At 38.4% G+C, this 23,746-nt stretch overlaps 1 protein-coding gene across 1 annotated transcript; it reads right to left on the bottom strand.

Annotated features, from left to right (window-relative positions):
* Nucleotides 1-2,051: 2,051 nt before the first annotated feature.
* MEX3C (mex-3 RNA binding family member C) lies at nucleotides 2,052-23,661 on the bottom strand. Its single transcript, XM_012769823.3, has 2 exons — nucleotides 22,656-23,661; nucleotides 2,052-5,074 (listed from the first exon to the last, which is right to left on the bottom strand). Exons 1-2 carry the CDS (start codon nucleotides 23,392-23,394, stop codon nucleotides 3,849-3,851), a joined length of 1,965 nt encoding a protein of 654 aa, XP_012625277.2. The 5' UTR covers nucleotides 23,395-23,661; the 3' UTR covers nucleotides 2,052-3,848.
* Nucleotides 23,662-23,746: the final 85 nt, after the last annotated feature.

Here is a 23,746-nt window from a genome sequence, read left to right as displayed (position 1 = left end):
GAAAGATCGGGGATGCCCAAGTGGGAAGGTATGCCATTTTAAGGAGAGTAGCTACTCTAAATCTTTACTAAATGGAATCTCCTTCTGAGGCTTCTCAATGTCCTTCCCTATATTTTATCAGTTCCATTGTCCATAGTTTAATTAATCACTAATAGCAAATGGTTAAGTTATGAAACCACAAAAGAATATTACTGCAACCATTAAATGACATTCTCTGAAGTATACTAACACTGAAACGATATTCATAATATATTACAAATATCCACAACCCCCATTATTTATAAAAAGTTTTGGATTGAGATAAGTAGAAATTTAAGAGAAGAGGCAGGTGGCAGATTGAGAGCCAGTGTCTGGTTTTAGTCTAACAGACCCATTGAAGAAAATAATCTGTAATAACACATTTATTATACCTATTCTGAAATGACTTTCTAAATTAACCAAGTCTTCATCTTACTAAAAATCTAATTCACAAAGGGATTCTTTCAATAAAATGCTTTATGGGAAGAATTATATAACATTACAATAACTTAAGCTGCTAGCCAAATATTTTCAGTTTAGCTGTCTGCCCTCCCAGGCTGTGAAAAGGAATAATGTAAAGCCCTTCTCAACAGGTTTGTCTAAACCTTGATTATTCACATTGCAGATCATCCTGTGTGGTGTGGCTATTTCCTGTTAACACGGGTCCAGAGTTCCTGGATCCTTTCTTCCCCAGTACTTCAATAAGCAAGAAAACTGACACAGGCATGCAAGGAAAGGCAAATCCAGACTTAGAACTAGGATAAGTGCTTATCAGTTTTGCTAACATTAGTTTCAGACAAAGTTTTGGCTTACTCGGACAAGCAAAGCCTTTAAAGTAGATTATTTTCAAGGTCCCCTGAAAGATCTTGACCTTGTATTAGGTAAAAGTTAAATTCTGGCATAGCGCAGTGGCTCAAGCCTGTCTTCTTAGCACTTTAGGAGGCTGAGGCTGGAGAGCAGCCTGAGCAAAAGCAATACTGCATCCCTACAAAAAACTTACAAATTAGCAGTGTGTAGTGCTGCTTATAGTCCCAGATACTCAGAGGCCGAGGCAGGCGGATCCCTGGAGCTCAGGAGTTGGAGGTTGCAGTGAGCTATGATAATGCCACAGCACTCTAGCCTGGGCCACAGATCGAGAACTTGTCTCAAAAATAAAAAAGACCAAAAAAAAAAAAAAATTCATTTCATAGGCTATCCAATCTTAACTGGAGTTTACAAATACTAGAACACATTCAAATAATTTAACTTTTACACTTCTGAAGCTAATCTTAAAATTGGCAAAATAATTCTGGCTGATAATTCTAGGGCAATAATCTTGCCCATTATTAAATCTACATACTCCAGTCTTCTAGCACAGCCTAAGAATTTGTCCAAAATCTACAATGAAGACTTACTGAGGCTATGTGATATCCCAAAGTATTAAGAGTAAAATTTTACTTTCTTTAAAATGACTTCAGAAATGTCTTTATTCTTGCTTTTTAACAAAACAGCAATAATTTACTCCAATTCACATCAAGTCCATTTCATAAATGGAGTAATATTTTTGTCAAAGACAAAACCTTTTAGAAGGTAGTTTTAACTGAAGTTAAACTTATACCTTCATATTAGAAAAGAATCATTTTTATAGATTTGGTGATAAAAAAGACAAAAATAGTTAAAGAATACAAACTGAGTGGAATCTAAGTAGAATTCAGGATTTCAATATTAATGTATAAAAAAGTCATTTACTATTTCACTTACAATAGATCAGTAGTGGTTATTTGTGGTCAATCAATCATGCAACTGATCTAAAATCAGCTAAATCTCCAATTTCCGATACTGTAACACTCATTTAAAGAAAAAGCTAAACTTGGACAGGAAAATAAGTGACACATTTAACACCAAAGAATACACTTAAAAAAAAAAATCGTAAGAGTGAGCACAGTTAGGTAGCTGGTAAACGGGTAAAATTTGTAAAAGGAAATTTTCAATTCTTAAGTAGCCATATTCTAAATTGCTATTATATGAAAAACACCAAGGAGAATACATTCAAGTTAATGGAAACAAGTCTTTATTAAGTAACTTTTAATATCAGAAAAATAAAACTCTTATAATTCTCTTTACAGCAAATATATAATATCAGTGCTTTGGCCATCTTAAGTTAAAGGCCCTTTATCATAAAATATATGGTTTTAAACTTTACTCAAATTGAATTTATAATCCCTATGACTTCCCTACATATACATAACAAAAGAGTGTAGTAAAATTAGCAAATACTAAACTATATTGATAATTTATCATTCTTAGTTTGTGGTTTTTAGAAACAGTACACGCACCTAATATATGTCGATTCCTTGGCTTATTAGTTGCAGTGTACAATGCAACAAAATACAAAATACATGCTTGGTGAACATTCGTTCATATCTACAAGACGGCAGCTAGAGATTAGGTTTCAATACTGACATTTAACTATCCTACAAGCAATTAGCATTACATCATAATATGCCATCAAGGCAATTTTTTATACTGAAAAAATCAAAATAAAAACCGTTATTTGTAAACTTTTATACGAAATGTAACTCTTCAAGTGGAAATAAAAAATAAAATCTGTCTATTTACTATTGAATACACATAGGATTTCAATTTTCGGTATACCGAGAAAAAAAGCTCTTTTGTGTTGGGAAAATAACGCTTCAAAAAATAATTAGTAGAAAAACCCACCAGTATAATGTTTTGTCCTTTCAATGCCAGCACAGATTTGGGAACATACTGAGGATGAGTTATAGACATCCACAGGTGAAATGTACAAGCATATTTTAAACAAATCTTTCCTTTGTGATTGGAAATAGTTTTGAAATGAAGTAAACTGATTGGAGGTCGTCACAGCTGCTTTTGTGAATTATGCCAAGGGCATTATCATCCCTTTCTCCCCCCTCCCCTAAATTACTAAAAAATAAAAATATATTTATAATGTGCAAGACAAATATGGATTAAACATAAAATGTTTCACATTTTGATCTATAGTCTAAAAATTAATTAATAGCTTGATCAGACTAATGAATGGAATGTTCGCATCCTCAATTATTAGCCAATATAGGTGCCACCCCAAAGCCCTTCCTGATATGGGAAAACCTAGGTGGCCATTTCCACATCCACCAAGGGAGGCAATGGGTAGGAATTCACAATTGCATTCCTGATCCACTGATCACACCAGCCTTGAGCACTCTGGGCGAGATGAAGGTCAATGTAGCAGTTTTGTCCCAAATTATAACCAGTGATATAGTAAACTGCCATCAGCCCTATTATTACCAATAAGTAATCACAATGCATTAAAAAGTGACTTGCAATCCTGCAGAATTAGGCATAAGTTGTTGTAAAATAAAAAACAAACAAACCTGTTTTGTCAAAACTGGCAGTGTAAAGAAGGCAGCACTGGAAGTGTCTGAATCATCTGTAATGCCAAGTACCCTCCATAAACTCGTAATGTGGTTAGGCTTTGGGACCCACTGTTTTGAAATCTTAGACGTATACACTTTCTCATAGGCTCACATAACCTATGATTATCTTCACTCACCCAAGTTGAACTTCAGCTTTATCAATTCTTAGATAAGCTATGTCTCTGGGTCTACAGAACAATATTAATAATTCAAACCAAACTAATAGACAAGAGACCACTTAGGTTTAGTGTTACCATAGCAGTCTTTTATAAGTTTACTAACAACTTTAGCCTAATCCCAATAAAGCCTGATAACAGTCATAAGAATTCATTAGGAAGTTTACTGGGGGGTACCATTATACCCATGCCTTTACGAGTCCATATAGAGATATAGTATTTATGTATATATATATAGTTAAGAGTGAATTTGGATTGCCTGAGTAACAGCTGTCTGGCAAACTGGACATGATGGCGTTCTCTTTTCACAGATCTTGTTGGCACATTCCATGCAGAAGAGGTTGTGGCCACATGGAACTAGGGCAGCAATAACTTCATTCTCAAAGCAAATCACACAGTCGTGCTTTCGTCTTGATTCTGGAGGTGAGCTAGAGGTGGAACCACCATTGGAAGAGGAGTAACTATTGGTACCATTAGAAAAAGCAGGGATGTATATTGGAAGGCCAACATGGTTGCCTGTACTAGGTGGGTCGCTCCTAACCCTCCGAGCAAGTGGGTGTTCTATGCTCTCAGGAAATGTAGGAGACAGACGAGGAGTAGATGGCTGACTTCCTCTGCGCTGAGTCTTCATGTTACCAGAGGGATCACTCCCAAAGCCAGAAAGTGGGTTAACTGGTTCAAACGGAGTCCAGATAGTTTGAGCGGATGTTGGTAAAGAGTCAAAGGCAGGAGAGTCAACTGCAAGATCTTCTGAGCCTACAGATGGTAGCGTATCTCCAAACCAAAAGTTTCCTGTACTAAATGGGCTTGTTGGACTAAAGTCAGCCAGCCTGTTGCTTCCAAAGTAGGAATCTGTTGAACCACTTCCTAGAGAACTGGAACTATCATTTCGATAATTAGATATCATTCTTGCTCGGCTAGGAGGAACTGGATTGGAGGAGAGCCACGCAGAGCCAAGAGTGCCACCTTCAAAGCTTACATCGGTGCCATTGTAGTGGAAATCATTCTCTTCATTGAGCTCTATATAGTTTCCTGTACGCATGGCAATATGCATTTCTATTTCTTCCCGTGCTCGGTCAACATTTTCGGGCATACCGGTCACTTCAAAAACAGGCTCCTTATCTCTGCTTGGTGTTACTATGTATGTGTGGGTCTGCTGCTGAATTCTTTTAATGGTTGCTCCTTTGGGTCCAACCACTAATCCTACCACACGATAGGGAACCCTGACTTGGACGGTGGTTTGACCAGGCAGATTAGGACTACATGACAATCCTCCCAGGGCAGGGCCATTTTTGTTTCGAGATGCACGGATCATGGAGAAGTGCTCTGCAGCTGACAGGATTTCTCTTTTGGCCATGGCAACATCTTCTTTCCGTCCAGTGACAACAAAAATGGGCTCTTCACCACGGACAGGTGTCTTGATATACGTGTTTGTCTTGGCTCTCAGTGCTTTAATTTTACAACCTGTTAGAAAAAAAACATTTTGTAAGAATCAACATCTCTTATAAAGGCAAATCACAGAAAGTGCCTTTTAACCTTCATGTTATTATGTTTTAGAGTTTGTTCTTTACCATACAAACTAATCACACGATGACAAAACTCCTAATTTCACTAATACTCCTAGATCCAGAGGTATACTTGTTTGGTGGATGCTTCATTTGAAAAGAGTAGTGGTACTTCTACTGGGAGGTCTTGACTCACTCAAGTCAGGCATATCATTTTCTTCCTCTTGTTATTAGAAATCACAAATGACACATAAAGTTGCCTATACAGATAAGCTACACCACAAGTGGGTTTGATTTTATAACACGAATAAATTACTACTACGCAGGGAGTTGGTGACAAAGAAAAACAATAACAAGCATGAGAGAGACATTTAATACCTATTCTCACTTAATCTACACAATAACTGTTAAGAACCAGACTATTACACCCTTTTTTATTGCTAAAGAAACTGAAGTTACACAGAAAAACTGAATAACTTGTCAGAGTTCACGCAGCTTGTAAGACACAGAGCCAAAATTAAACCCATTCTGACTTCAAAATCTTTTCATAATTCCCCATTTTAACCAACTTTAAGTAATCACAGATTACCAGTGCCAACCGGGTAAGATTAGAGGGCTTCACACTGTAACCTAAAAATGCCAAATATACAACTAAGATGCATATAAGTCTGGGGTTATACTTTTCAAAGATCCGAACTTGAACCTTGCCGTAAAAGATTTGTTCTCATGAATGTATCATGCTAGTCTGGTTCCTCAAAATAAACACACTAGGTGCTATTGAAGATAAGTGTCACGATTTGAGCAGATCTTTTTCTTAAACTTTCCCAAATTAATAATGTGCTTGTTTAACTCCTGCTAGTCCTTCAGATTTTAGTTTATATGCCTCATCCTCTCCAAAGCTTCCTCTCCCCCAGAACCAGTTTGTGTGCCTTTCCTGAGCATTTCCAAAAGACTGGGTGGTTGTCTATAGAGGTTGAGTATCCCTTAACCAAAATGCTCGGGAATGGAAGTGTTTTGGATTTTAGAATATTTGTGTTGTATCTGTAAGACAAGCACCTGTAATCAGAAAATCCAAAATGCTCCAATAAACATTATGTTGGTGCTGATTTTGAAGCATTCTTGATTTCAGATTTAGGATGCTCTATCTGTATGTGTTTTTGCTCCACAATAGAAAATGAATTAGAATACCAGAGCAACAAAACTTCTGTTATCTACTTACCATTTATATAGGCTAAATGTCCAGGAGACCCCCTCATTCAGCACAGTGGGTGTTTTCTTGGGACTGAGAATTGAGATCACTTTTCATTGGCCAGTATGACTGATGGAGATGCCTAAACAATTCTGACAGGGATGTATGAATACGTAACTGGTCATACTCTATATTCTGGGGAATTATTGGTATTATTTGAATATATACGTTTGCCTGGGCTACAACTTGACAAGAAGGCAGTCTGCGGTAATCACATTCTTAACAACAGACAATCCTGATCATTCTGCAGAAAAACACTGGGCAATTTCTACCAAGGACAAAGGGAAAATTAACCCAAGGGTCTAGTGTTGGTCCCTTTCCACCCTTACTAATACTGGCCATTAGAAAATGGAATTAAAAACCTTTCTAAATAAATACTTCTGAGACTATAAACAACTGTCAGTCATACCTTAGGAGAATATTTTCTGTTTACTATCTAGTAGGATTATAGTATTAACTAAGGAAATATGCTTAAAGAACCACAAAACACTATCTGGCCTATGGGTGGTACTAATAATAGGTGTTTAATACATGCCTCACTGGATAGAGAAAATGTTTTAAGCTTGGACCACGTGCTTTATTAGGTTTTACCCATTAGGGTAAAGAGATAATAAGAATACAGCAAAGCCACGCCCTTTTAAGCCACTGACAATAAAAATAGAAGTATTTCTTCTCTCCTCTAAATTTTATGACAGTTTTAATACAGTACTCTAAATTCAGATTAGGACTACGGGAAACCTCACCGAACATAACACTGTTTCTATAGAAACACATATTCTGAGTTCCAAACAACATGTGATTTCTAGAATATGAATACATTCTAAAGTTGGGGACTATTATGAATAGGTATTAAAGTATTAAAAAGTATTAAAAAGGTGACACAAACTAAAGCAGAAAAGAGTTTTATAATTTTGTGAGTGATGAAGGTAAAAAGCTTTTGAAATATTTTTAGATGGGTTTCTACTTGAAAATTCAAAGATGCTTTTAAAAATCACAGAAGAATTTATGATCCCATAAGCCACAAAAGTACTGATAAATTAGACTGTATATTTTTTTAATTGCTGCATGGCAAAAGTCACCAAAAAGTAAAAAACTAAAATATAACCCATCTCACAAATGGCTAATTCCCCTTTATTTACACACACACACATACACCCCTTACCTACAAACCACCAAAAGCCCAACAGAAAAATACTTAAAAGAAACAGTTTGCAGAATATACAAATGGCTCTGAAGATGGAAATGTCCATTTTCACAGGAATTGAATTTTCCACCTAAAAGATTGTCGTATATCAAAAAACTTTACAACAATGCTAGTTAAAAGCTCATATTTAGCTAGTAAGATTATAAACTACCTGCTCTGGAGGGCGGTTTGCAATATTTATCAAATTACAACTGCATATACATGGTGCCCCTCCAATCCCACTTGTAGAATGGATCCTGCAGAAAAACTTGCACAAGTGCAAATGACCTCTGTATTTTATTACTTGTTTCGTTTGGATTAGCGCGAGTCTGGTGCAAGTATATAATGGAATACTATGCACTCATAAAATTGGTTGACCTGGGGGACACGGTAAAAGGTAGATTTAGTATAATCTTAATTTCTTATAAATGCATCACCTTTTTCTAGGAAGTATGATTAGAAAAACAAATCAGATATAAAGAAAAAATATATTTTACTAGTCTTGGCATATTCATTAGACTTTTGGCTAGTACTACTGAGATTATAGTCCCCTCCCCCCAGTTTTGCTTTCCATGTTTGAGTTACCCACAGTCAACTGCTGTCCAAAAATAGGTGAACATAGTACAAAAAGATATTTGGAGAGTAAGAGACCACATTCACGTAACTTATTACAGTACACTGTTACATAACTTTTCCATTATTAGTTGTGGTTAATCTCTTATTCTGCCTTATTTATAAACTTTATTATGAATATGTATAGGGAAAAAAATGCAGTATGTTTATACAGTACTACCCCGTTTCAGGCATCTACTGAAGGTCTTGGGAATGCGTGCCCTGAAGATTAGGGGTAATCCCTGTACATGAACAGCAAGGTAAATGATTTCATAACCTCAAAGTAGAATAAAGTTTTATAGTTCCAAAATGTAAGAACACTTGTTTTCTTACAGCTGCAGATAAAAACATGGCAAGCTCTACTCAAGGTAGTCAATGGGCAGAAGCTGAGGCCAGACAGTTTAGATGTCAAAAACTAGGGTAGCTCGAACGACTTTCACAGCTATAATTTTATCTTGATTTGGAAGTAAATTTCCAAATAAAGTCTCCCACCTTACCCCACTGGTACTGGGGCTGTGTTTCAGCTCAAAACCCCACAGCTGAAACCAGAACTCGGGTACTATCGTTCCTTGGTATAGCAAAAGGACTGTGCCTTGCTTCTTCAGGGTAGAGAGAGCCTCTCCCAGCTTTAGTAAATAGGAACAGGAAGTCCTCTGCTGCTGGGAGAGGAGCTGAAAGAAAAGGTTTTAAACAATGGTATCTTCAGTGTTTTTCAAACCATTGGTTGTAATATCAATTTAGTAGGTTGCATAAAAAAGAACTCAATGTGCTCCAAATGTTTTAGTGCTCCACATGTCTGAGCTTTCTGGAAGCTCAAGGGATCTATTTCCTATGTGTACGATGGGATGTAATGTTGTTCTTTCTGCTGTGGGTTACAGTCAGAAAAGTTTAAAACCACTGGAGTAGATCATCTTCAAGGCCACTTTCTAGTTCTACAAAACATGTGAAATGATGATACTTACCACAAGAGAACCAGTGTAGTGAAGCGGGAGGAGTGTGGAATTGTTAAGACGACGTAGGTTTACAGATGAAATTTCTTATATAGTTGAAAATGGTTTAATACTTATAGTTCTGCTCTGTTGTCACCTAAAGTAGCTTTTGGAGGCCAGAGAATGTAGATATATTTATAACACTGAATTTTAAAAAGCCATTTATTCTAGCCACTAGAAACGTATCTTGGATACCCACAGCAGGATTCTGCAAGTTTTTTATTTTGTTTTGTTTTAAACCATGGTTCACCTGGGTGGTAGCAAAAAGACCACATGGCCTATCTATAACATTTGTTCCCACTTTCCAATAGATAAAACAGTATGAGACAAAGAACTGAGTTAACATTTAGGTCACCAGTAGTCTACAGTTAAGCAGAAAATAAAAGTCCATGGAGCTGTTCATCATTCACTTTCATTTCACCATTCACTAAATCCTTAAAAAGGCAGAATTCTAAGATGGCCTCCCAACATTCCTGGCCCTGGTGTACATACACTTTCTTTTAGTTAAACACTAACCTAGGTGCCCATGTGAAGGGATTTTGCAAAGTTATAGTTCAAATCAGTTCATCTTAAAAACAGGGAGATTATCCAGACTATCTGAGTGGGCCTAACCTCATCAAGAGTCCTTTAAAAGCAGGTCTTTCTCCCAGCTGATCTCAGAAGAGAAACCAGAGAGATGTGTTCTATCTGGCTAACCTGGAAGAAAGGAAACAAGCTGTGAATTGCCTATGGTGACCCCATGATGAGGACCTGAATGTGGCCTTTAGGAGCTGACAGCTACAAAGAAAATGGAAGTCTCCTTCCTTCAACAAGGAAATAAATTCTGCCAGTAACAAGTGAGTTTGGGTGAGGACATGAGCCCCAATGAAAACTTTGGTCCTGGCCAATCCCTTGATTCAAGCCCAAGTAAGACTCTGAATAGGCACACCATGCCAGGACTTCTGACTTACAGAAACAGACAATACATTTGTGTTGTTTTAAACCACTAAATTAGCGGTGACTTATGCAGCAATAGATACTACAGAGTTCTCAAAGTCCTTGAAGACTCCACAATCACTGCCCTAAAAGAGCTGAGACTAAAATATTAGGTATTACATTCTTATTCAGTATCAACATGTAATACTATATTAAGGTGTTACAGTAAATACGGAATTGTCATTAGTTCAATTATTCAATTTAAGTACAGAATCTTTTTTTATCCTTTAATTTTCTTATTTCCTGCTTCAGTTTTCTAATGCTGCCATAACAAGCTACTTCAATGACACAAATTTATTATTTTACATATATTTATTATTTTATAGTTCTGTGAGTCATAAGACTGACATGGGTCTCGACACAGCTAAAATCAAGGTGATGGCAAGACTACTCCTTTCTGGAAGCTCAAGGGATCTATTCCCTTGTACATTCAGGTTGCTGGCAGAATTCAGTTGCTTGTAATGTTAGGATGTAGTTTCCTTGCAGCTCTCAGCTGAGGGCCATTCCTAGCTTCCAGAGGCCACCTACATTTCTTGGCTTATGACTCCCTTCCTTCATCTTCCTCCTTCATGTTTCAAATCTCAGACTCAGGTGGGATATGCTTTCTGCTTTTAGGGACTCATGTGATTACAGTGGGCCCACTCCGGATGATGTCAGACAACTGCCTCATAGCAAGGTCCACACTCATCACATCTGCATAAAACATCTACAAAGTCCCTTTTGCCAAATGAGGTAACATAGTCACAATTCCTGGAGTATTAAGGTATGGGCATCTTTGGGTGGAGAGGATTATTCTGCCTACCACATTACTTTTTTCCTTTCCTCCAATTATTTTCCTTTTCTTCCAAGTACCTAGCTTTTAAATTCCAATCCAGAAATAGTAACCCAATGGCCAGGGTAGTGGATAGATATGATAGGGTCAGGAAAGGTTTGGGGAATCATAGGCATTGAAATAGGGTAAAGGTATAGTTTAAAAATCAAACAGGAAGAAAAGAAATATATAAGCCAGGTGTTGACGACAACTCTTACTAGGTGATTGTATTTATGTTGGGAAGTGAGTGGTTGGTAGGTGATGCACAAGTAAAAGCTGGCCTCCACTTGTCCTAAGGGCTTTGACTAGGTGCTCCCAGCTAAATCACTTCTAGGGGCCCCAGAGCATTTCACCAATTGTGAGATAAAGTTCATTTCAGCCTAATGGCTGAACTTACCCATTCAAATGTTAAATTCCCTACAAGGGTGTAGGTGCTACTTCCAGGTAGTAAGTATAAAGGATCTATCAACATTTCTGCTCTCAAGGAGCTCAGTCTAGAGGGGAAACAGTAGAGCAATGCTGATATATGATAACTGGTTTAACAAAAACAGGCATACAAAGCAGTGGAAGCATAGAAGAGATTACTTTATTGCTTATACTAAATAAAAGGCATCAGAGGCATTTGAACTGAGGCTTGAAGAAAGTGGTTTGGCCAGGTGGGAAGGAGAGCAGAGGGAACTATTAATACAAGTGCAAAAGCAGGGAATCAGGAGCAAGGGAGGGCACAGCCAGAGAGAATTGTTCAGTACTGTGAGTGCCTCCAGTGAATGGAGAGTAGATGGCAGGGGATAAGGCTGGATGGGGAGGCAGAAGTCCTCAATGTCAGGCAAGGGAGTTAAAGGCTATCACAACAATCAGTAGAAAAATGCTGGGAATGAAAGACAGGATACAAGGCAGGGGCTTTTTGTGACCATTGTTATGGACATATTTATTTCAAGTACTTGTGTTGCTGATTTTTTACAAAGAGGAGTTTGTTTTCCAGAAATTAAATCCAGTATATTTTCCATTCATTTCATAAATTAGCTACATATTAATTATTATATGAGTTGATTTAAGGAAGCACAAACTCTTACAAACACCAAACTGCATTAATGTGTGTATTTTCACTTTTGGTAATCCTTCAGGTAAGATCTTTCTCCGAAAATTTCCACCTTAAGAGGTTTTATTTTGAAGGGGAAAGCATGCTACTGGGAAATCATGACACACACTCTTTAATAAAAATGGGGAGAGGGAAGTTAAACTCCGTGAGTAGCTCTTTTTACCTTCAAGAAAAAAATAAATCTCCTTGGCCTGATATTAAATTCTCCCTGCCCCTCCCCACATTAAGTGGCTATATAACCTACCTTCTCCCAGACTTTATCATCTCCTAAACATGTCTTGTTCCTCTTCTATTTCTGCTCAGGTATTTCCTTAAATAATCTGAAGGATTCTCCTACCACACTCCCTCTTCTCTGAGTTATCTGAGTAACAAATGCGGCCATTTGGAAAAGATAAAATTGTACATGTGAAAGGCTCTATGAACTCAAGAATAATACAAACATAGGTATAACTCTTATAGCTATCACATACGAATCGTTCCAGTTCAAAGGAAACAATATCAAGAAAAAAACCCTGATCATCTACAGAACTGGGAACTTGTTTTGACCTTAGATCATTCAACCTCTAGGTCTTTTTCAATGCTTATATATTTTTAATCAACCCCTCATCTCTTCCTTTCCTAAAGTCTAAAAAAGCACTTGGGACAATCAGATACTATTATATTTTGCATTATTATATATCTGTTCTTTCGTAAAGGAAAGATTGGTGGAGTAACAGTTGGGAACATGAAACTTTGGACACTAACGAGGTTTGTGAACTTGAATAGGTCACTAAGCCTTACCTCTCCTTCACGTGTAAGGGACTACGATTATGGATACTTCCCTCATTTAGTTTTTGCATGAATTAAACAAAATACTGTATTAAAAATGCTTACTATTTTGTCTGTTATTCAGTTAAGTACTCAGTAAAGGGTAGTTTTTATGATTTTTTTTTTTTTTAAGAACTATTCCCCACTCCCCACGTTTCCCAAGTGAGTATTTCCTAAGTAATCTCAGCTAATATTTGAGACTGGACTTAGCTTGGAAATAGTAGAAATTTACAGAGTACTCCTTGGTTTTCAGAGCTTTTTCCCAGATACATTCTCATTTAATCATAATAGTGCTTTAGGAAGGCCAGGAAAGAGCTTAATTCAATTGTTCAAGATCTCCCAGCTATAAAGTCAGATCTTAAACCCAAGCTGTCTTAATTCCACACTCTTTTCACTATTCTACAGTATTTTCCCCTAAAAGTATAACACTTTACATGTTTCAAAATATATTAGAATGGATGAGGGGGAGATAGTATTACTTAATGGTTTTACATAAAATGAGCACTTTTCACTTGACAACAACTCAATTTTAGTATAATATTTTCAAAGACTGATGAACATCAGCCAAGTCCCAGTAAGTGTTGCTTAAATACATAATTTAATTCAACATCTTAAGTAATACATCATTTAAGAGTGCAATGTATTCCCCTAAATGTATAATAAAGAAATATTAGCTTTCCTTTCCAGGGTTCAAGTGTCTCTGTAGCTTCTCTAAGGTCAAAATTCTCCACATTTTCTTAGGAAAACTGTCTCACTTTAGAGATTACTTCAACAGTACTTCAAACAGCTTCATTATTTTATTTTTGTTTATTATCAGCTTACATATGGATATTTAATGCCTTCGATCAAGTACCATCTACTGTTCTTCAAACAAAAGCTCAAAACAATTTGAACCTGACTAGCTCTTTTAAATAAAAAGCTGGGAATAAAGGCAAGAGGGAAGAAAAGCTCAATGAATGCAATATGGAAAATGAATGATAAATAATAAAATGACATGCTTCTAATACAACAATTCAGTTCAATCAAATAAACAACATGTACCTACTTTGTTTCAGGTACTTTAACCAATATTAAGGATGCAAAGACAACTAAGATTCAGTTGTTTTTATTGATTTGTATCAACTTCAAGCATCAAAAATATTTAGTGATAGTACATGTTCATGTACAGATATACATCTGTCATTTTCTTATATTATTGTTGTTGGTCAAATCTACTAAATTCTTGCTGATTTTTGTCTGCTTGTTCTACTTCTTACTGAGACAAAACTGTTGAAGTCTTGATCTATATTAGCTCAAGACCTTGGAGAAGTTGCTTATACCTCCATAGACCTGTTTGTTTTATCTGTCTGGTGGAAATAATGGATTAAATGAGATGATACATGTAGTTTTTACATAGCACCTGACACACATGTTAAAACAAATGAATTGACTTTCTATAGGGAGTTAAAAACATATAAAGAATTCTTCAAAAGATAAAATATATTTAGATTGTGAAAAACATCTTAAGATATTATGAACTTTGCAAAAATGGAAAGATATGAAGTCAACCTAACTGGTAATTTGAAATATGGCTTACTTATATATGATTTTAGGGACTCTCTTTGGACAAAAATCAGAATGTAAGAGCTATGATAGATCACCTAGTTCAATCTCATTTTATACATGAAGAAAACCAAAGTCTAAAATCACACAAAGTTATAAACTAGTGACTCCTAACCACCCTCCCAACCTGTCTTATTTTCCTACTTGATTTTTGTAACTGGAGAATTCCCTGCATGTACAAGGTATTTTAAAAAATAAAAGTTAAACAAAATCTAAAAATTTCTCTTTTTTCACTTATCTTAGATAAAAAATATTTAATGAAAAGGTTTTTATTTGACCTTTCAGTAGAGCTGAAACAACTAAAAGTAGGTGTAAATCAGAGATAAAAGGCAGAATAATTTTCCTAACTGGGAGCTTTAAATTATGTTCATGCCCTTTAGAGGATGTTAACAGAAACCTTTGCATTATCTCAGTTTGGGTACCATTTAATGGAATCGGATTTATTTGTAAACGACTCTCTTTCAGAATAGCTTAACTCTTTGCCAGGAAATACATTTCCAAAGCTCTGATTTTAAATAAACTTTAAGATATAGCATAAACTTTAAAAAATATAATTTAGTTAGTGGTATATCCTAAAAACTTACACCATGAATTTATACTACTAATGGTATCTTCTCAAACTTGATCCTCACAACAAATGGGGAGAAGGAGCAAATAGGAAAAGTAGATGGAACAGCTTTTTTCCCATGAGAGGAAACAGAGGGCTAAGAGAAGTTAAATGATTTGTCCAAGGTCACATGCAACAAGTGGTAAAACTCAACTTTTCTAACTTCAAGTTCAATGTCCTTTTCTACAGTATACTACATGGTACCTGTAGAAAGTCATAAGATAAGGTGAAGGGGAAAAGAAAGTGGCATGGAAAAGCAAAACAATAAAAAGGGCAGCTTCAAATGTAAAAGTATTTTACACTGGTAACTATTTGGGGAGATCTTTTAGTTGTCGGGAATCATTCCCTTCAAGTTCAAGACCAAATTCTTCAAGCTTACCTTCAACTACATCTGCAGTTTGCATTAAAGAATTTTCTTGGCTGGGTGAGGTGGCTCACGCCGGTAATCCTAGCACTCTGGGAGGCAGAGGCGGGAGGATCACTCGAGGTCAGGAGTTTGAGACCACCCTGAGCAAGAGCTAGACCCCGTCTCTACTAAAAATAGAAAGAAATTATGTGGACAACTAAATATATATATATATGTATATATATATATATAAATTAGCTGGGCATGGTGGCATGTGCCTGTAGTCCTAGCTACTCAGGAAGCTGAGGCAGAAGGATTGCTTGAGCCCAGGAGTTTGAGGTTGCTGTGAGCTAGGATGACACCATGGCACTTCTAGACGGGGCAACAGAGCCAGACTCTGTCTCAAAAAAAGAGAAAAAAAAAAAGAATTTTCTTTATTATTTAAGGCCTAGTCTTATTATTCCATGGTAGTTTTACTTGTGGTCAAATCAGGCTTCCCTGCATGCAACAAACCATATACTTACTTACTCAACAAAGGCAACAAACCACGAAACTTGAATTGTTCTTAAATCCCAAACACTGGCATCAAAGAGGTTCTATAGTTACTCAGTGTAACTTAAAATTCCCCCAAATCAGTCATACAATAAAGACTTGAACTACTCAAATAGGATTAGGCCATGCATATATTCAATTTAGTATAATTGGGCTTGGTAATCCTAACATTAGAAAATTATTTTAAAGCCTTAGATATCAGATTTAATCTTTGCCAATCTTTACACAGTAACTAATGATGCCATGGGAAAAAAGTTAAAAGGAAACGTACAAATTACGGTATCGGAGCCATCTGGGAAGCCTTAAGGATGCAATTTAATAAAAAAACATATCACTATAGAATCACCAGAATATCAATAGGGATTTAAAATAATTGTTTATGATATATTTCAAGCTTCCAATTAAAAAAAAATTAAAATCTAGTATCTTATTTAGATACTAACAGTTACTTAGTAGCTTATAAAAATTATCTATTTTTTCATTTTGAGTTTAAATTACAAGTTCCATATGCCAGAAATTACTTTAAAATTCCATAATAATCCTATAAATTATAAAATAGTACTGTGGTAATCATCATAGCTGCTCACTAGTATCTTGGCTCTGTGCACATGGTTGTAATGCACTTTCTTGCCCATCTGAAATTAGGTGTGGCCAGATTACTAGCATTGATTAATGAAATATAAGCAGATGTGATAAGCATTACTTCCAGGTCGAACATTTAAAGACAAGTGTGTGATATGACATAGTCTTTGACCCTCTAGCATAGGGGAGGAGAACAGTAACACTTGAGATGGTGGCTACTCCATTGGCCTGTGTCTCTGAATGACTAAAATGAGCAGAGTCCCTGTGAACAAAAAACAAACCTTGGTTGTTTTAACATTGAGATGTTGAGGTTCTTTGTTACCACAGCATAATTTAACCATATCTTGACAGAAGTGTCAGGTATCTAACAGGTGTTCAGATATCAGTTGGTTCTAGTTCTATCACATTAGAAGAATATAATGTGTGAAAATGTCTGCTAAAGCCGAAAAAAGGTGGAATATGATTAAAATGGAGTGGTTCTACATTAATTTCAGATTTACCTTGACAAAAGTTATATGTTCCTATCATTTATAGCTTCATACATCAATTTATTTGTCTATCATTCAGATACTCTAGAGCAGGGGTCCTCAAACTTTTTAAACACGGGGCCAGTTCACTGTCCCTCAGACAGTTGGAGGGCCAGACTATAGTTTTAAAAAAAACTATAAACAAATTCCTATGCACACTGCACATATCTTATTTTGAAGTAAAAAAACAAATGGGCAAAAACAAGCGTACGTGGCCCACGGGCTGTAGTTGGAAGACGCCTGCTCTAGAGTTATTGCAGACATGATTATGCCCAGCTACAGAAGAGGAATCTGAAGCCTAAGGAGTTTCAATGACTTGTCTAAGATCACTAAGTGAATTAGTGGCACAGAGTAATCATCCTTCAGGAATATCAATTTCTGATTGCTGGCTCTTTCCAATACACCACAGCTGAACAGAGACTGTTACAGGCAATTTGATGTTGCTTATAATATGTATTTTTATATTAAAATACACATTATAAAACCTTTTTGTTTTAGAATTGAATTTGAATTTTGTTTTAGAATTGAAGGCAAAGTATTAACAACCCATAAATATTCAAAACCAAATCAGCACTCTTATAACTAAATTCCACCTTTCCTTGAAAACTTAAGATGCAGTGAACAATCGCCTAGAATTCCAACCCATACACATTGAAAAATTTTCTAGGTAGAAATCTCTAAAAGAAACAGTTCTCAAATACTTGGCTCCCCAAATCATTTTTAGGTTGTTGGTAAGGGGAGTAGGGTGTAGAAAATACACCTTTGGCTGGGCCTGATGGCTCATACCTGTAATCCTAGCACTTTGGGAAGACAAGGCAGGAGGATTACTTAAGCCCAGAAGTTCAAGACCAGCCTGAGCAACATAGTGAGACCCCATCTTTACAAAAACTAGAAAAATTAGCCAGGCATGGTGGTGTGCACCTGTAGTCCCAGCTACTCTGGAGGTGGAGGCAGGAGGATCCCTTGAACGAGTAGTTTGAGGTTGCTGTGGGCTATGACACCATTGCACCAGAGTGAGATCCAGCCCTACCCACCAAAAATACACCCTTGAATTGCCATTTTATTTCCCATTTCCTCCCTAGTAAAATCAGAATAGTTCATTAGCTGAATAAGGCAGAAAGAAAATGCAGTAGATTCCCTGCTTATATGCAAAACAATTATAGTAATCTGAACCTTTCGCAAGCGCCCCAGAGCTAATAATACAAACCATTATCAACTACATTTAAATTTTAAAGCCTAAAAGAAAAGTTATAATTTTTAAAGCTACTGTGTATGTATATATACACAAATTACTAACTATAAATGACAGTGAATTTTTTGTTAGACACATTAGAACTATATTGTAATGATAACCATGCCTTCTGGGTAGTAAAAGACATCAAGATTTCATTAAGTAAACTAATTATGAGAATGATATTATGTATACTAGAAATACAGGATCCCAAAACTCAAGATGATTAGGGCAGAACTTAATCCACAGTATTATTAACCTTCCAGAGCAGAAAGCCTCAATAACTGAAGCAGCAATGTCAAGTGGAATTTTATTTTCGTGTCAAACTGGCCTACATCCAAGTTCTGTTATTTGAGCATGTTATCTTTCAGAACTCCAGTTTTTATATCTGTAAGATGGTGAAAACTGCCTAGCAGGGTTACATGGCACTGGTAAAGTACCTAACATAGGCCTTGCCAAAGAAAAGGCCAACAATGCCACCCCTCCCTTATAAAAGAAAAAGACATGTGCTTTAGCATTATTCCAAAACTGTTTATTCTCATGAAATGTGTATTTCTTCTTGAATAGGAAATTTATGTTCAGCAAGACCAGGCTTTTTTTCTCATGGTCATACGTACATACACCTTATTTCAGTTGTTTTGGGGCTTGAAGGGGTGGATCCACCCTAAGAAATTGCAAGGATGCATTTAAGACAACTTGAAACAATGTAAAAAGTGACACTACACACTGCCACTGGGGATCAGTGGAAACAGAATAGTTCAATAAGGAAGAAGAAAATTTCCAAAATGGTGTAGCTCAGTGATAGTCAAAGCAGAGTATGAGAAAATCCACTGGAGTGCAGAAAAAACTAGAACTCCTGTTACCATTTTTACCTTATTTTTTAAAAATCTTACATATGTTTTATAATATATACTAGCACAAATATGCATACATAAATATCCAGATATTTGGAGTACAAGCTTAAATTTTATTGACAGGGTGTACAATCAAAAACAGCTGGAGATCACTATTCTAGACCATGAGGCAGGAGAATAAACACACACCCGTCAATTGAAGCCTAATGAAAATAGTATAAGATATTCATTTATCTTAAACAGTAATATAAAACCTTGGTTACAAGTTTTTAAACTGAATTTATGACATTTAATATTTATTTATAATGTAGATAATGGGTATACAATTCTGCTTTAATTCATTTTTTAGTCTAAATTGATATCAATGATTGTATAAATTGGGACAAAACCCATTGACTTAAATTAGACCTGTTAACTACTGTTAATGTATTACAGGTACTACACTTAAATAAGTGTTGCTATTGCCAGCCTTATTTTTGAAGTCCATATTCTAAAACTTCTTTGATTAACTACATCAATAAGCCTTTTTATAGTTCCTGGCTTTATTTTACAATATTGTTGGTTTCACAATAGGTGCAAAGCTGAAAAAAACAAGGCCAATTTAGCATTTACAAATGACCACATGCTACTGGGGAGTATAAATAAGAGGTCAAACACTCAGCCAACTTTCATTACTACCAAAAGCATGTTTTTTTTTTTTAAATAAGCACAACAAATTTATCACATGCACATGTGTGCATGGGAGTCATACAAAACACAAAAATTCAGTGGCTTGGTTTTTTTGAAAAGCACTGAAACCAGAGACCATCTACATGAGTTGCACTAGTCTATCTGACTCAGAATTCCCTTTGTCCTGCTCCTTGCTTCAGAGCTTAAGTCACAAATATCTCCATCTGTGACATAATTATTTCTAAAACCAATTAAGAGATGTCACACAGAAAATTATGACTTCAGGTAATAAATAAAATGACAGAAATGGATAATTCTTAAGGATGAAAACTTAGCTTCTCCAAAGCAAACAAGAAAATGAAATGATTTACTCTGCTTTACTTACTTAGGACAGGTCCTCTCCCATGGGGATATGATCACACTGTAAAAGGATGTGAACAGTGGAAGTCACTAAGTTCTCCATAGAAGTAAATACTTTACAGGTTTTATTACTATGCTGCTAGAGCATAGGGGTGGCAAATGGGTCAATGATCCACTAGTTGAATGGTTTAAAATAAATGGGAAAAGGGCAAGACTTTCTGCTTTTAAGATAAGATAGAGGATAATGACATACAGTCAACACTGAGAAAATACTAAGCACCAAAAGGAATAGTCAGCAATTTGTCTTCATGTCCTAAGACATAAACAGATTTACATTTCCTTATTAACTAACAAGTACAGCCTGAAAAAAAAAACTTTCTCATTTGCTATCACGTAATACAAGGTACAAAACATTAATAAAAACTAGGAATTAATTTATTTTTACATAATGGGTTTATATAAAGATAACAGTTTATACAACTAAGGATCATTTTATAGTGTTTTAACGGGTATGATATAGTAAAGGACAAAAGTCTGTATTAAACTAAATCTACAAAATATGTTATCTGGACTCTTAGAAAAACTGGCATGTAAATGTTCTTTTCTTTGTTACCCTGGACTGCCACCATAAGCACACTGAACCAACTTGTGCGGAGGAAGTAGCATCCTCCCATAGCATTCAGGATTCTCCATATTCCAGCCTATAGGACTACACTCCCAGTCTTCCACTACTCCCCTTTACTGACCCTAGATATCAACAAAACTTAACACTACTTGCCAATCACATCTAGAGGTTAGTCCTCCACACCATTCCTCACGTTGTTACTCGGACTTTCTCCAATCTCCATTTGTTAAACTCCTACCCATTCTCCAAGGCCCTCCAGGATATACGTTTTTACATGTGTGACTTTTTGTTTGTCACACTAGAGTTAGTGTCATTCCACTGCTTATTAGACTGTTAGCTTCTTAAGGGCAGAAAAGTTTGAACAAACTTCACATTCTCAACTTAGTACCATAATCTCAATACCTGGCAACATACAAGCTTGATACCTAACAATCCCTCAATGTTCTTATATGAATGGCCAATTCATTCTGGATCTATAAATTGAGATGTTTTAATTTTATCCTGTGTAGGTGAATTAGTTTTCTCCCGGAGATTTTTATCCTAAGTATTGTCAAAAACAAACGAGGTATTTGAAACTCATTTACCAGAAGAACTACAAGAATAAACTCCCTTTCAATTGAATAGTTCCAGATTTGAACAGCATCTTAAGTGCCAATCATCAGGCAGTCCGAAATAATCTCTTGTTTCTATCCAATTTTCAGATAAGTTTTTATTAACAATCTACAGGTAAGAAATAAGTCAACTCTGATATGTGAAACCACAATTTCGACAGACCTCTTATTTATGTGTACTTTAGACCACTTGGGAAAGATGAGATCATTTAAGCAGCAGCGCCATCATCTCTTTATTTGACCCCAACAATGCTCTCAACCTAACAGTAAAGAGTCATGCATCAACCAGGCCAAACCATATTGTAATGAGGTGTCAGCAGGTAATAGTTACCCATTTAATAAAAGGGAGAAAAGCCACATTACAGAGCTTAGGACCTTCCCTAAAAATGTCGGAAAAAGAGGTACTCCGGGCGGGCATCCCCTTCCCCCACCTTCACAAATCTACTCCTGGAATCTGAGACATAGGTCCTTTGTCTGAACAATGTGGGAGGAGTCTGTCTGCAGTACTGGTGTGCTGGCAAAAAGAGTAAATTACTGAAAACTGTATAAACGCATAAAGTTCCTTAATTACCTTACTGTCCAATTTTTCTTCGTCGTGCACACTGAAGTGTTCGAAAAGATAGCCAATGGTGCCTTTTCGAGAGTTAAAATATATCAAGAGGAATACAATAAAATCAACAGAGTTAGGCTGCTCTTCAACACCCAAGTTTCTGAATAGCTGAGGGGCTGGGGGATGGTGGTGCTGGCGACCATTTGCACACCCCCCTCCTCTCGGATAAGGTCTTTCTACAAGCCTCCATCTCTGTCCATTTCTCTATCTGAATAAGCCGTTGTAAAGGAAGCTGAGCGCTTTTATAAGACACTCGGCTGTGCAAACTTGCAATCTCGAAGCTTTCCGTACACAACACCGAATCCACAACTCCTCTGACCCGACCTTTTACCACCTCACTGAGGTTTCTGGTGACACGCCAACCCGGTATTCCACGAATACAGCCCAAGCAAAGTGAACTCCACCGGACTGGTGGCCAGAGAAACTTCACACTTTTTATCTGGCAAAGTGAGCGGAACAGCGTGGGTTTGCGCAAGGTGACCCATCTTCTCGTCGACCCTCGGCTCCTCTCAGACCCCTTTCGCAGTGGACCTGGGAGACTCGCCGGGTTTGCTTTCTCGGCCCCAAACTCGTACCTTTTGGCTCCCCACCCACGCCCAGAGCCATGCCCAGCTGGACCTCCCCACTCCCTACACTCACCCTGGCGGCCGACAATCTCGGCGACATGCTCGGAGCTGGGCACCGGGACGCACTCGGTGGTGTTGACGCTCTTCCTCCGGAGCAGTGCCGCCTGCTCGCCGTTTAGGGCGGCCGCCGCCGCCCCGCAGCCGCCGGGGCCGTAGGCGTGGGACAGCATCGCCGCCATCATGCCCTGGGCATCGTCCCCGCCGTAGAGCACCCCCGCCGCCGCGGCCGCAGCCGCCGCCTCCCGGGCATCGAAGCCGGCGGCGGGCAGCAGCACCGACCCCAGGGTCCCGCCCGGGATCGGCTGGGTCTGGGAGGCGGTGGCCGCGGGCGGCGACAGCAGCAGCAGAGACGGCCGGTCCTCCTCCTCTGCTTCCTCCAGCTCCTCCTCCTCTAGCAGTTCTCCGTCCAGCTCCGCTTCCTCCCCCTCCTCCTCGTCCTCCTCCAGCTCCAGCTCGGCCGCCTCCGGGGCCCCGGGCCGGCCAGCCCGCTCCTCTGGAGACAGCCCCGCCGCCCGCCGGGCCTGGCCCTGCGCCGCCGCCGCGGCCCGAAGCGCCTGGGCGCCGGGCTCCGCCGGGCTGGGGTCGTCGAGGCCTAGCGCGGCCAGGCGCTCCCTCAGCAGAAGCCCGTCCCCATCGAGCTCCGGGCCGCCCGCGGGCGGCGGCAGCGGCGGCGGCGGCGGTGGCGGGGGCGGCTGCGGCAGGGGGGCCGGGGCCGCCGCCAGGGCCAGGGCCGCGGAGCTGCCGCTCGGCATCGCAGCGGCGCGCTGTCAATGGCGGCGGCGGCGGCGGCGGCGGCCGGGTCAGGCGCGGCGGGCGGCGAGCCCCATGGCGGACAGGGCCCGGGCCCTGTTCAGCGCGCAAACACCTTTCCTCTGGGGAGGCGGCGGGGCTGGCGACCCGAGCTGAGGAGCGCCAGGGCCGCCCGGAGACCGGAGAGGGCGGGGTGGAGGGGCAGGGGAAGGAGGCAGAGGTAGGTAACTAGGTGGGTGGGTGGGTGGGGACGGCAGCGGGGCGGGCTGGTGGAGGTGGCAGCGGCTCCCCTCTCAGGGTTTCTTTTGTTTCATGGCCTTAACCAGCCCCCGGCGCGCGCGGCGGCGGCGGCGA

The sequence above is a fragment of the Microcebus murinus genome, chromosome 17 (genome assembly GCF_040939455.1).
Source record: "Microcebus murinus isolate Inina chromosome 17, M.murinus_Inina_mat1.0, whole genome shotgun sequence".
Lineage (NCBI taxonomy): Eukaryota > Metazoa > Chordata > Mammalia > Primates > Cheirogaleidae > Microcebus > Microcebus murinus.
This window is presented reverse-complemented; position numbering and strand designations above follow the sequence as displayed.

Excerpts from the sequence above, each read along its gene's own strand:
- MEX3C (XM_012769823.3), bottom strand. The coding sequence starts at position 23,394 with ATGCCGAGCGGCAGCTCCGCGGCCCTGGCCCTGGCGGCGGCCCCGGCC. Across the intron at positions 5,075-22,655 it reads CGAGATTGTCGGCCGCCAGG|GTTGTAAAATTAAAGCACTG; the intron begins GTGAGTGTAGGG and ends TTTTTCTAACAG.